The sequence below is a fragment of the Hevea brasiliensis genome, chromosome 7, assembly GCF_030052815.1.
Source record: "Hevea brasiliensis isolate MT/VB/25A 57/8 chromosome 7, ASM3005281v1, whole genome shotgun sequence".
NCBI lineage: Eukaryota > Viridiplantae > Streptophyta > Magnoliopsida > Malpighiales > Euphorbiaceae > Hevea > Hevea brasiliensis.
In genome coordinates this window covers 3,774,910-3,787,560 of record NC_079499.1, presented here as the reverse complement: position 1 = coordinate 3,787,560, position 12,651 = coordinate 3,774,910, and the positions used below count along the sequence as shown (strand labels likewise).

At 34.1% G+C, this 12,651-nt stretch overlaps 1 protein-coding gene and 3 non-coding genes across 4 annotated transcripts; 1 reads left to right on the top strand and 3 right to left on the bottom strand.

The window, feature by feature from the left end:
• On the bottom strand, positions 1-84 carry LOC131181917 (small nucleolar RNA Z102/R77). Its single transcript, XR_009150391.1, has one exon. It is a non-coding gene; the product is annotated as a small nucleolar RNA Z102/R77 (small nucleolar RNA).
• Positions 85-182: 98 nt separating this feature from the next.
• On the bottom strand, positions 183-272 carry LOC131181916 (small nucleolar RNA Z102/R77). Its single transcript, XR_009150390.1, has one exon. It is a non-coding gene; the product is annotated as a small nucleolar RNA Z102/R77 (small nucleolar RNA).
• A 72-nt stretch (positions 273-344) lies between these two features.
• LOC131181915 (small nucleolar RNA Z102/R77) lies at positions 345-433 on the bottom strand. Its single transcript, XR_009150389.1, has one exon. It is a non-coding gene; the product is annotated as a small nucleolar RNA Z102/R77 (small nucleolar RNA).
• Positions 434-867: 434 nt separating this feature from the next.
• LOC110669506 (uncharacterized) lies at positions 868-6,094 on the top strand. The gene is made up of 8 exons (XM_021831202.2): positions 868-1,118; positions 1,970-2,251; positions 2,662-2,861; positions 3,037-3,387; positions 3,539-3,739; positions 3,904-3,974; positions 5,237-5,376; positions 5,559-6,094. The coding sequence occupies exons 1-8, from the start codon at positions 1,079-1,081 to the stop codon at positions 5,915-5,917; spliced, it is 1,644 nt and encodes a 547-aa protein (XP_021686894.2). The 5' UTR covers positions 868-1,078; the 3' UTR covers positions 5,918-6,094.
• Positions 6,095-12,651: the final 6,557 nt, after the last annotated feature.

Below are 12,651 nucleotides of genomic sequence, written 5' to 3'. Positions count from 1 at the left end.
GATTGATCAGATAGAGCTAATATGTTTGCCATCATTGCGGCGATCAAACCAATAGGGAAACATATTATAATCATCATTTCACCCTCAATAATTAAAAACCAAAGATAACTAACATATAGTTCAGAACTCTCAAATCTAAGTCAAAAGTTTAAGCAGTCAAGGGATCAAGTCATAAAACAAGAGAATGATCAGATAGAGCTAATACATTGGAAGATGCCATCATCACGGCTATCAAACCAATAGGGAAACAAACATAAATCATCATCTCATTCTCACAAAATCTTGACAAATCAATGACATGACATGATTTAGGGTTTAAAACAAAGTTAGTATAATGTGAAATGGAATGATCAGATAGAGCTAATACAGAATCTTTGCCATCATTTCGGCAATCAAACCAATAGGGAAACATATCATAATCATCATCTCATTCTCATCACACATTTTCACTTTACAAAAAAAAAATGGTAACAATAATAAATAAAGAACTACTAGCAAAAGTTAATTAACCAGTTACGCAAAATTGATAATTAGACGTTGATAGTAAGCCAGTTGCCGGCCTAGAGCAGATGAACAACGGCGGAATTTATTGGGGAGAGTGACAACTTACAAAGTATCCTGAAAGTGAGAAATGAAAACCCTAGGTGAAGGTAAAGTTATTTATAGGGAAAAAAAGACTGAATATTGAAAAGAGATTCAAACGCCGTCGTTTCTGTCTGATCAATTTTGGATTTGTCGCCCTAGAAGATAAAGACCGCAAGCAATCCAAGCCCGATCACCCGAACCAATCTCGGCCCATTTGAGTAACTAACATGTTGAGTGACGGTAATGCCCTTTTATCTATAACATAATGTCGAAATTAGCCTTCTCTCCTTTACTTCTTCCTCCGCATCCTCTCTGCGCCTGCTACATCACCGCCACGGCAGCCGCCAATCACGATCGATAAGCCGAGACAAATAAACGCGCCTCGCGTCATTGTTCAGCCTATGTCGAGCTCTGACAACCGCCGCATATCGGTATCCTTATCGTCATCCAATAATATACGTAGTCCTTCGCGTCTGCCATTCTGTATCTCGAAATGGCTAATAGATTCATAAAGCGCCTCTTCCACGACTTATGTAAGTGTATTCTTTGGCGCTCTGTCTTCTATCTTCCTTGAGTTGAATTCAGTTGCAAATGTTCTTTGGTTACTTTCTTCTCGCTTAGATTCAGATTTTTTGAGCTTTGATCCTATGCTTCCATTTGGGAAAAAATTTCATAAAAATCTGTTCACTTTGATACTTACGTGGATATTCCCGCGCTTTGATGCTTTGCGTTCCAAGTAAAACAACCGGAGAGAAAGCAAACTAAGAAACCTGCTGCTCCTAGCAAAAATGGATAAATAATATGTAATGTTTTGTAATGGGATTTCATAAAGTTCAGTGATCGTCTTGAAAAGCAAGCAGCTTTTTTGTTTATGTTTGGAAGCATATTACTTGTTTTTGGCATTTGGAAATGTCTTATAAACATGCAATGGGTCTATCAGGCTAAGCAGAAAACAATCTCTTAGATTATAGATACTGAAAGGAAGGGCAAAAATGACATATGCTGGCTCCGATTTTACACTTTGGGTCATGAATAATGGACTAATTTGATGGCCATTTGTTGAGCAGAGCCTCAAAGGTGCAACAGTTGTAAGATAAATGTGTTTGTCTTTCTAAGTGAATAACGGACAGTATTTGTAGCTAGTGAGAAATACAATTAGTTTCATGAATGAAATCCATCAGAGAAGTAAAGTGTTATGATCTAACTATAAAATCTAATGCCAATATGATTTCCAGTGGATGGTGTGTTTTGACATTGAAGTAATATTTGGGGGATGTTCATGGATAATGAACGATTTTAGAGTTTTATTTGTTCATAACAGTTGGATATAATTGTTAATTTGTATGCTTATGTGGGATTTTTGTTTCTTTCTGTTGCTATCCAGATTACACAAATTTGATCAAGAGACAAGAAACATACAGAAGGTTTGTCTATGGATTTCTGAGTCGACGTCAATCACAAATATCAAAACCGGATATGGAAGAAGCAGATGCACTGAAAGAAACAAAAAATGCAGCCCAAGTTTCTTCAAAGCCTCAACTTAAGAAAAAGACGGACAGTAAGTCTGGACTTGGCAAATACTGTTCTAGTGATGATCTGAGTGATAATAAGTGGAGGTTAGAGCTTGCTTGGCTTACAAAAGCTCTTGAACCAGCTCTGCAATTGTGTAAGTGAGCTCTGCTGACTGGTTAGATGCTATGAAACTATGCTTCTCCAAAAATACAGCTCTTCTTTGCTACATGAGATGATTTTGACATGGTATCATTGTTGTAATGAACTTGGTCTTGTTTAAAAGTTGATAATCTTCATGTAAACATCTATGTCCCTGTTGACTTGTGTCATTGCTGAAGTTCTAATCCATATCATTTTGCATCAAATTATCTATCCTCCCTGCCATTTTACCTTTTTGATTCCACATGTGGCTGAAGTCTTTTTCTTATAAATAATTTGGTATTCCCTCTTTCAGCAATAATATCATTAGAGTGTTCCAATGTTTTCTAAAGTAAAACAATTCCTTATACAGTTTTCAAGTTTGCCTTGTGATCATGGAGGGTCATTTGATGTTCCGATTTGCAGGGAATGGACTTGGAAGCAAAACCCCTCCTAGTGGTCGATCTCTTACAGAGATCATCGCAAGCATTCAGCGGAGCAAGAGTGGGATTGAGGGTTGGAGCTTGAGTGATCTTACAATCGGCCTATTTCTTATTTATCTTCGACAGTCATCCTTAAGTCCAAATGAGGATTTTAAGGGTGTTCAAGTCTCTTCAGAATTAATAGTAATTACTTAATTTTTTTTAGTACTAATGAAACGAATTGCATCTTCATCTTGAAACACATTTTTTTTTAAATCTGTACCTTTTGTGTATATTAGCTGCTTATTGGGTAAATATTTTATTAGCTGCTTTATTCTAGAATGCAGAGCTTACATAAAATAATTACGTTCTGATTTAGGTCCAAGATCTCATTTACCACATTGAGTTAGCAAAAGGTTCTTATAAGGATGGTGCTTTTTGGCTTGCAAGGAACAGCATGCTTCGTGAAAGCAATATTCTTAAATTTGTAAAACATTCCAGTGTGATGAGGCCTGGTTATTACATAGGGATTGATCCTCGCAAGAAACTCATAATTCTGGGAATTCGTGGAACTCATACTGTCTATGACCTTATTACTGACATTGTTTCTACAAGTGATGGAGAAGTCACTTTTGAAGGCTATTCAACCCACTTTGGCACAGCCGAAGCTGCTCGTTGGTTTCTTAATCACGAGATAGGAACCATAAGGAAGTGCTTGGAGAAATATGAGGTAGTGAAGCACTTTATTCTCATCTCCCCTCTTTTATTTACTCTATTTGTATATCGGGCTTCTTTCTTTACCCTAGTGCTATCCTCTTCTTTTTATTTTTCTTAAATGTTTGTTTATGATAAAATTTTTAGTGAGCCTAATTCATCTACAGGGATTTAGATTAAGGTTAGTGGGTCACTCTCTTGGAGCTGCTATAGCTTCTTTGCTAGCGATCATGCTTCGGAAAAGGTCATATGAGGAACTTGGATTTAGCCCTGATATTGTTTCTGCCATTGGATTTGCAACTCCTCCGTGTGTCTCCAGAGAACTCGCTGAAAGCTGTGCTGATTTTGTTACAACTGTTGTAATGCAGGTGGGCAGATGTACTTGATTAACTAATGGTTGTGTTGGTTAGTGAAGCTTTTTTAACTCCCCTTCTTCAAATAGAAAGTGAAAATTTTCGCACTATATTTGTTCTTCCTCAGTTTGATTGTTGTCTCTTCTTTCTTAATGCCTATGGCTTTTTCATGTTTTTAGGATGATATTGTACCCAGGCTAAGTGTGGCTTCTCTAGCAAGGCTGAGGAATGAAATTCTTCAAACTGATTGGTGAGTGTGTAAATGCAAAGGCAATTTTACTCATTTTATGTTGACAACAAAGACCTGCTTGAACCAAACAAACAGGTTTGAGGACAAAGCATTTTAAATGCCAGATGAAATATGATCAACTGTTGTTGGTTTACAAGGTGTAACCCAAGCATAAAGTATGGTGTAAATTTGACACGTTTAGACTATCAATTCAGGGATATTGCAAACTTTAGAAGGGACTTCTCATGTTGTAGAAAAAATTCTGCTTCTTCTTCTTCTTTTCCCTCTCTGTCTCTCTATGGTGGATATATATGTGTATTGACACATGCATGCATGCACAATATGAGCTACTGTTTGCTCTTCTCATGGATTTGTAGAACTTCATTAGAAGCATGTTGTCCCTGTTTGCCTTTTTTCCCTCTTAAGGGAAAATCATTTATCTAATCATGATTTTGGGGGAAAAGATAAAAGGAAAAAAAGATTGAATGATTGCTTAAATTTTTACTTCACAGACTTATACAGGATTTATCATATGGGGACTGTTAATTATTGCCTGTGGAAGTGGAATCCAAAATCCCTACTTATGGAAGTTAATTCCTTTTGTACCCTACCAAAAATCCAATTCTTAGCAATGCTGAGAAATGAGAATATGAAATTGTTTGTCTAGATTCCGAATAATTGGAAGTATATTGCAAGACATGATCTTTTGAAGTTGATTTTACATGAACGCTCTAAATTGATGTTTCACAAAAACAGGAGTACAAATAAATCATAGCAGGCTTGGACATGTAGCCATAAGGATGCAGTTTTGAGTCTTCAAGGCTGCCATTTTAGTATAACACTGAAGGCTACAGCTGTGTCCAAATTTTCCTTCAAAGACTCCACTTTATAGGCCACAATTGGAGAATAATTTATTTTCCCCCTTTTTGTGGCCCATTTTCCTGGTTGGCAACTTGATATAATTTCTTAATTACTGTGCTTGTTGGCTTGTAATTGCATCTCAGCGTGAGAAGTATATTGCCTTACAGATGAGGGGATTCATATCTCTGCCTGCCTGCCCCCATTTTCTCCATATGATATGTCATTGAGTATTTTATTTAAAATTTGTAAATGATTCATTGAGGAGCTGTGTGGAAGAATGGGGACTTATATGAAGGCACCCTTTTTTAGTTTCTCATCAAGGACTTGTGGAGAACTATCTTTATCAATTGTTAAACATTGAAGCTAGTTTCCATTTTGGGCATCAATTTTTTCATCTTCATGATCCTTTGCTATCTGTACAGGATGAGTGTCATTGAGAAGGAAGACTGGAGAAGTGTCATAGGTTTGGTCACAAATGCAAAGCAGGTTGTATCTTCTGTACAAGATGTAGCTTGGAAACTCGCCGATTATGCGAAGTTCAGGAGCAACAAGAATTCTTCCGGTAAGTTCATCTTGCTGGGTCCCAGGTGTTTTGCCAAAATGTTATTTTCTTGAAGGTGTTCTAATGGAATGTCTATCTTCAGAGTATATTATGTATTACTCTTTACAGTTATTTTTTAAAAAACTAAATTGTCGAATTTTGCTTCTCTTTTGTTGCCAAATGCTGTTTTGGTCTTTTGACAGACGGTCCCATCTATAAGCAGTCACTAGCAGCTTCCGGAGCCAATTCAACTTCCAAAGCTACAATAGTCAATAATTCTGTCCTCAAAAAGGAAGGAGCTGCTTGTATGGTGTCAGAGGAGTTATTTGTTCCAGGTACTGTTTACTATCTAAAGAGGAACATCGACACTAATGCTTCCAGCAGAAATGGCAGAGAGGTAGAATTTTTCACACTATGGAAAAGGCATCCAGGTGAACATTTCCAGAGTATAGTACTCTCTAGCAACATAATCTCAGACCACAAGTGTGATGGCCATTACTACGCTCTACGAGATGTACTCAAAGCTTTGCCAGTGACCCGTGACGAAGACATCTTTAAATGATTAAAAACCAATAGTCACTCAATTTTCGCTATAATATGTGAAATGTTTATAAATTTCAATTTTGCTTGTACAATGTCAGTGTATAACTTGCAAGCAATTTGGTGAATTCTTGCTGAAACTTGTACAGTAGTTTGCTATTCGAAATTTTCTATGAGATCTTTTGTTGTTCACTGAAAATTGAATAAGCTAAAATTTTGATTTTAAGTATTCCGACCTGGGAAATGATATTTAAATAAAACCCTTTCAATAGTGATGATTGTATGACTGGAATCAGGATTTAAAGCTGACCTTGCAAGTAAAGTTTGTCTAATAATCAGCTCATGCCATTGATCTAATTGTTAACAGATTAATCCAAATTAAATTGAATCCAATCTATTCAATTTGATTTAATTTGAGTTTCAATTTGTTGGAATTATTTTAAACTTATTTTAGATTTAATTTTAATAATAATTCATTGAAAAATTATATCAAAACAAATTTCTTAAAATTAAAATTGAAGTAAATTAAAATTTTGAATTAAATCAATTGGACTAATTTTTTACTCATATCCTTTTCATTTTTTATTCATTCCTAAATTTAAAAGAAGGTTTTTTTTAATTTTTTAAACGATAAAAAAAATTAAATATTAAGTGTCAAATTATTATATTTAAAAATTATTTTTAATGTTATGAGAATTTTTTTTCTCATTTTAATAAAAAATGAAATTTAAATAGATAATTTATCCCTCAATAATATTTCTTTTCTCACTTCATAAAATTCCAAATGCACTTATCTTCTTCTTTCCTATCTCTCCTTCTAAACAAAGTGTAACACCCCTAATTTTTAAATTAATTATTTTATGAGTAGATATTAATATTTTATGTTATTTAAATTTAAGAAAAGTATTTGAAATTTTTTTTTATTTTAGAAATCGGATTCGATTTTCTAAAAATATAAAACTTTGATGATTTTTAAAAATTAATTTAAAGAGTACATGGCAAAACTAAAAATATATTTGAATTCTACGAATTTTTCTAAGTTTCATAGAATTTTTTAGGAATTTTTGGGCCTCGTTTTTTGTTCCAAAGCAGAGTAAAAATTCAATTTCGGATATCTTGAATCGAACTGACTGAATCGAATTGGACCGGATTGGACCGGTCAAATCGGACTTGCCCATTTTCTTTTTCTTCTTCTCCTTCGCGCGCCACCGACACCCTCCCTCTCTCTCTCATTTTCTCTCTCCTCTCTCCTCCTCTCGCCACCCCAGCTCGTCGGAACACCACCTCAGCCCTTCTCCCTCACCGGCCGCCGCTTGTAGCGCCAGAAAAACTCTCCCAATTTCATCTTCTCGGCCAAAATTCAGCCTATCCAGCCACCGATTGGACCAGGTCTTGTACCAAAACCCATTTACACCTCAAGAGCTTTTCATAGACATCAAGAATACAAAAATTCATCTAGTGGTTTATTCAATTTTTGCCTGGGAAGTAGGGGTGGCCATGGTCCGGTTTTGAACCGGAACCGGTTAGGTCAAAACCGGACTAAAATCGATCAAAACCGAACCGGCTTTGAGCCGAACCGAAATTGTCCTTCTGCGGTTTGGTTCAGGTTCATATTTTTTAAGAACTGTGAACCGGCTGTTCCGAACCGGATTGAACCGACTATTTCAAACCGAATTAAACCAGCGATTTAAATATAAAAAAATTCAATAAATATGTTACCTCACTCCTAATTCATTTATATATATCATTAATTCTCTACACAATTATTCTCTATATTTTCTTCAATTCTTACTATTTTTTCAAATTTTCTCAAATTCTCTAAATAATTATTTTCTACACTCATTTTAATTTCCAATACTCTCTTAATTTTCCTACTTTATTATTTTATATACTTACTAAAATTTTCAATACTATCTCAATTACTTTGTTATTACTTTAAATCCTTAATAAAATTTCCAATACCCTCTATTTTAATTTGTTTTCTCTTTTATACTTTTTAATTATCAATTATTATATAATTTTTAAAAAAAGGCAAGTGATAGAACTAGAAATTTTTATTTCTCTAAATCCTAAAGGGATATTTAGGCAAAATTAAGTTCATACACTTTGTGCTAATTTCTTAAAAAAAAATTAATTTCATCTCTAATTTTTTTAATCAGGTTCAAATCTTTATTTATTAAATTTTTCTTAAAGATAAATTATTTTCTTTCTTTTTTTTTCTTATTTTATTTTGATTGAAAGATTTCTAAGAAAAATTAAAATATTTTTACAAATATAACTTAAATTTTGAATTAATAAATTTTTTCTCTAATTTTTTTTGTCTAAGCTATCCTTAAACCACTTCCAAACCGTCCTCCAAACTGTCTTAAACCGTTCTTTTTCGAACCGCCCTTCAAACAGTTTTAAACCGGAGCTCAAACCGGAACCGGCTGTTTAGGAACCGTCTTCCAAACCATTCCCTGGCGGTTTGGTTCAGGTTCATGATTTCATTGAACCTAAACCGACGGTTCAGGAACCGTAACCGGTGGTTCCTGAACCGTGGCCACCCCTACTGGGAAGTTTTAGCCCATTTTGATTTTCGGGCTAGATTTCTCAAAAATCGTAACCCCCACCAAAAATCTGAGAGTACCGGAGTACTCCACTCATCGAGAGCTTCGCGACAATACCCATTTCAGATTTTTTCGACACCGTGCGTTTTTCGATGGGTCCCACGAGACTTCATAGTATTTTTTCCGAGCATTAAATGAGCTTAGAAAATTTCGTAAAAATTATATACTAACTCCCGTATTGTGGGCTTTGCGTAGGCACTTTCAATTCTTGAAAATTCAACAGTTGCTCAGGTCTGCAATTTTGGGCCGAGCAGACATGCTATCGAAAAAGTCTCCGAATTAGGTCAAGGCTATAGGCTACTCCACTATTTTCAGACGTCCCAGACGCGTCTTCAGGGTCGAAATTGGTATAGGTAAACCCGAACCCTCATTTTTCTTAATTATCTAGTGCTGGATTTCGATTAAAAATCTATAAAATATTTGTGGTAGGTTAGAAAAATATACTTTCTTTTGCGTTAGCTCTATAATATTTCTAAGGACCGCAGGGCAAAGTTTTAGAATTTTTAGAGCTCATTTGGATAGTTTTTGCAAAAGGGGTAAATGTAGGGACTAAATTGTAATTTTTTAAATTGTGGTTGTTGACTGTTTGGATGGGCCCAGGAGGGGCCATGTGATGTGATTGAGTTGTTGATGTGTGGCTTGTGAATATAGAAGTGCAATTTGAACCCTTTTTCAGGTTGGGTAGGTCCTAGGTATAGGGGAGACTCTGCCGGATTTTTGGCACGACCTAGGATGTCTTTAATCTTTTCCAAGCTTGTATCGAGTCAAATATATTAAATATTTATAATGAAATTTATCAGGTGAGCCGAGACAGCATTCCTCCTCCTCCCAGCCGCCGTAGTGACCACGGTTAAGTCTGTGAGTAAAATATTAATTTTAATTATAATTTCGATATTATTATATGTTCAAGCATACCTGTGCATCACTTATAAATATGTATCCATGTAGTTAAATACTAGGCACGTTTTATATTGCATTCATAATTGATGAAATGCCATGGATGTTGTTTGTGGTAATTTGGAGCAGTGTGCGTGTGTTGGCGTGTGTGTGGTATGGTATTGGATATGGACAGGACGGGTAGATACAGCTTGAGAGACACTCGCTGGGACCTGGTCTTTTAGGGATAAGTCAGGGTACACACGGCTTGAGAGACACTCGCTGGGACCCCGCACTTGGTTTATTAAGCGAAAGTCCGGCTTGAGAGACACTCGCTAGCAGAGGTTGGATTAAGAGAGCTGTATAGGAGATCAGCTCCCATATATGTACTGTTTGTACAGTGTTGGGTGGGTGAGTGCTCCAAATTATCTTTTTACTGCTATGATGTGGTTTGTATGAAAATTAATGTTGATGTTGCATTTTCACTCCTTATGATGCATTAGCTTTAGTTAGCTATAGAAATTGTGATTAAAATTACTATTTTACTCTCTGAGTCAAACGTTCACTTCTATTCATCTATTTTTTCAGGTTACAGGAGGATTATTTATTGTGGCTAACATGCTCTTCTTATTCGCAGGTCCATTAATAGTATTTAATGTATTTTATTCAATTGAGTTAAATTTTAGACTTCGCATGTGTTAGAAGTACTTATTTTTATTTTTGGGTCTATATTATAAAAGTTATGTCGGACCTATAAAATTATTAACTGTATGTATGACTAGATTGGATGAGGGAGCTGAGCTCCCATTGGATTTTTGATATTATAAGTATGTGAAGGGTGAGCTGAGCTCCCCAATTTATTTTATATTATATTTACAGGTCGAGCAAGTCAAAAACTCCCCGTTGAATGATCCATTTTATGGCCAGACTATGTCCAATTGAATTCTTGAAATTGAGCCCAAATGGGCCTTAGGATTGAGTTGAGGAATAGTTAGGCTTATTACGGGTCTCGGAGGTTTTAATCTGGCCTAGGTCCTAATGCCGGTCCGACCCATAGGTTGAGTCGTGACAAATGTGGTATCAGACCTTAGGCCCATAAGTTGGGTTGTGACAAACGTAAGATAAATTCTATTAAGTTATCTTATTTTTCATAATAAAGTAAAATATTTTATAATAAAACCAAATAATAGCAAAATATAAGAATTTTATGTGTAAATATTAAATTAAGCAATCCTTTCTCCAGTTATTTTTCTTAAGATTTATGAAGTGGGTGGCAATGGCACATGAAAACGACTACGTACCATCTTCCTAAAGTAATTTTCTTCCCCAGTTTTTCTAATTCATTCCTGAAATTTAAAGGAACTTTTGAATGGAATTATATTATTACTCTCTCTTCATATTAACCCTTTTATCTCTCATTCTAAATATAAATTTGATTAAAAATTAAATTAATTTTTGCCAATCCTGCAATCAAGCTTCTGAAGTTGAAAATTGCCATGTTCTAAATTTTAATTTTAATTTAATTTTAATTCTGAATTAAACTAATTTAATTCAATTCTGATAGTAACTCAACCATGACCTATCTCCTACCCTATCTTCTATAATGTGAACAAATTAAGGTGGAGCATTCCCCACCATTGCCTACCCATGAAATGGTGGGGTCTAAGTAAAATATTGGGCTAGTCCTAGGCCACCCTATGGCCTCATAGCATCCTAGATAAAAAGTAGAAGACCAAAGCTCTACACCCATATCTTTACTCACTTATAACGCTTAATCCAATAAATAATTTTTTGCTTTCCTCAATTTTTAATTTGCATTTTGATCCACTTATATCATATTTTCTTCCACCTAGTTTGAGTCTATATTTTTTCAATTTTTTAAAAAAATTACATATATGTCATATTTTGAAATAATTTTTTTTTTAGATTATATAAGTTGGTATGTGAGAAGTGAAGGTAAATTGGGCTGAAAATAGTTCAAGCAAGCCCAACATTAAAAGGCTTAATGCCTGTTTGCTATTAAAACTTAAGGATCACAAATTGACTTTTTAAATAAAAATATTACTTTAGATATTATTAAAAAAATAATTTAAAAAAAATTATTTCATTGTTTTAATATTTTTATTACTAAAATTTATCAAATTTAATTTTAAATTATTTTTTAATACTCTCTACTTAATATATTTAAAAAAATAATTTTTTTAATAATAATTCTAACAATAATACCAAATAAGCTTTTAATTTATTATTAAGATTGAAGGCAGAAAGAGCAGATTTAGGAAGATTTTGTTTAGGCCAAAGCTCCTGAAAAGAGGTAATGAAGATATAAGTTGAAGTGGTCACACATTAATCTTGAATAGAAAACAGGTGTAATGGGTCCTCACTTAATTAATGTATGACCTTCAACACACAATAACACATTTATGATGCACTGCACTACACAGCACATAATCCTTTTAAAGTTTATTTCACTCATTATCCTTTTGTTTTTAGGGTTATTTCAATGTTGTCCTTTAATTTTAATTTATATTATAAAAATTAAATCACCCAATTTCAATATGATATTATTCAAAATCCTTCTAATCCAATTTCATTAGGAGTCCCGGCCAAAAGTTGATCTAGAAATGTTACTTTATATTTTACAAATTGAAATTGAATAATGATGCTAAAAAAAATCTTATAAATTGAGGGACGATAAGTGAAATTAAACTAAACATTTTGGTGATATTATTTAGCATGTGCCTTGCACATGCTAGTTTTCTCAACTAATTAGAAAAATATGACAAAATATGTAAGAAGATAACATTATTATTACAGGTACAGGGTTATTCCTGTTGGTCAAATGAGTCCTAGAAAAATGAAGATAAATTGTGTCTGAAACTCTCTCATGGTTTCTCCAAGGTTGTCTCCACCATGTGATTTAGATTTCTTAGATATAAAGTTTTAATACAACTTGGTGCAATCCAAAGTCTTCTTCTGCTTCTACATAGAAAAACAAAAACCCATCTCATTATAACAAATTAATCTTCCATTGATTCAAATTGAAATGACAAGCTCAGTTGTCTTCAAAGTGCATTTCTAATACTCCATGCTTATATCATCCCCCCATATATTATGGTTTAGACTTTGAATTATTGCCCCCTATTCAAAATACATGCCAAATTTTATTTAATTATATCTCAATTTCTTGCAACATTTTAATATTTGATCTTGAAAATGAAGGTTTCTTCTCATGTTTCTCAATCATAAAGCAATGCCATTTTCATCATCA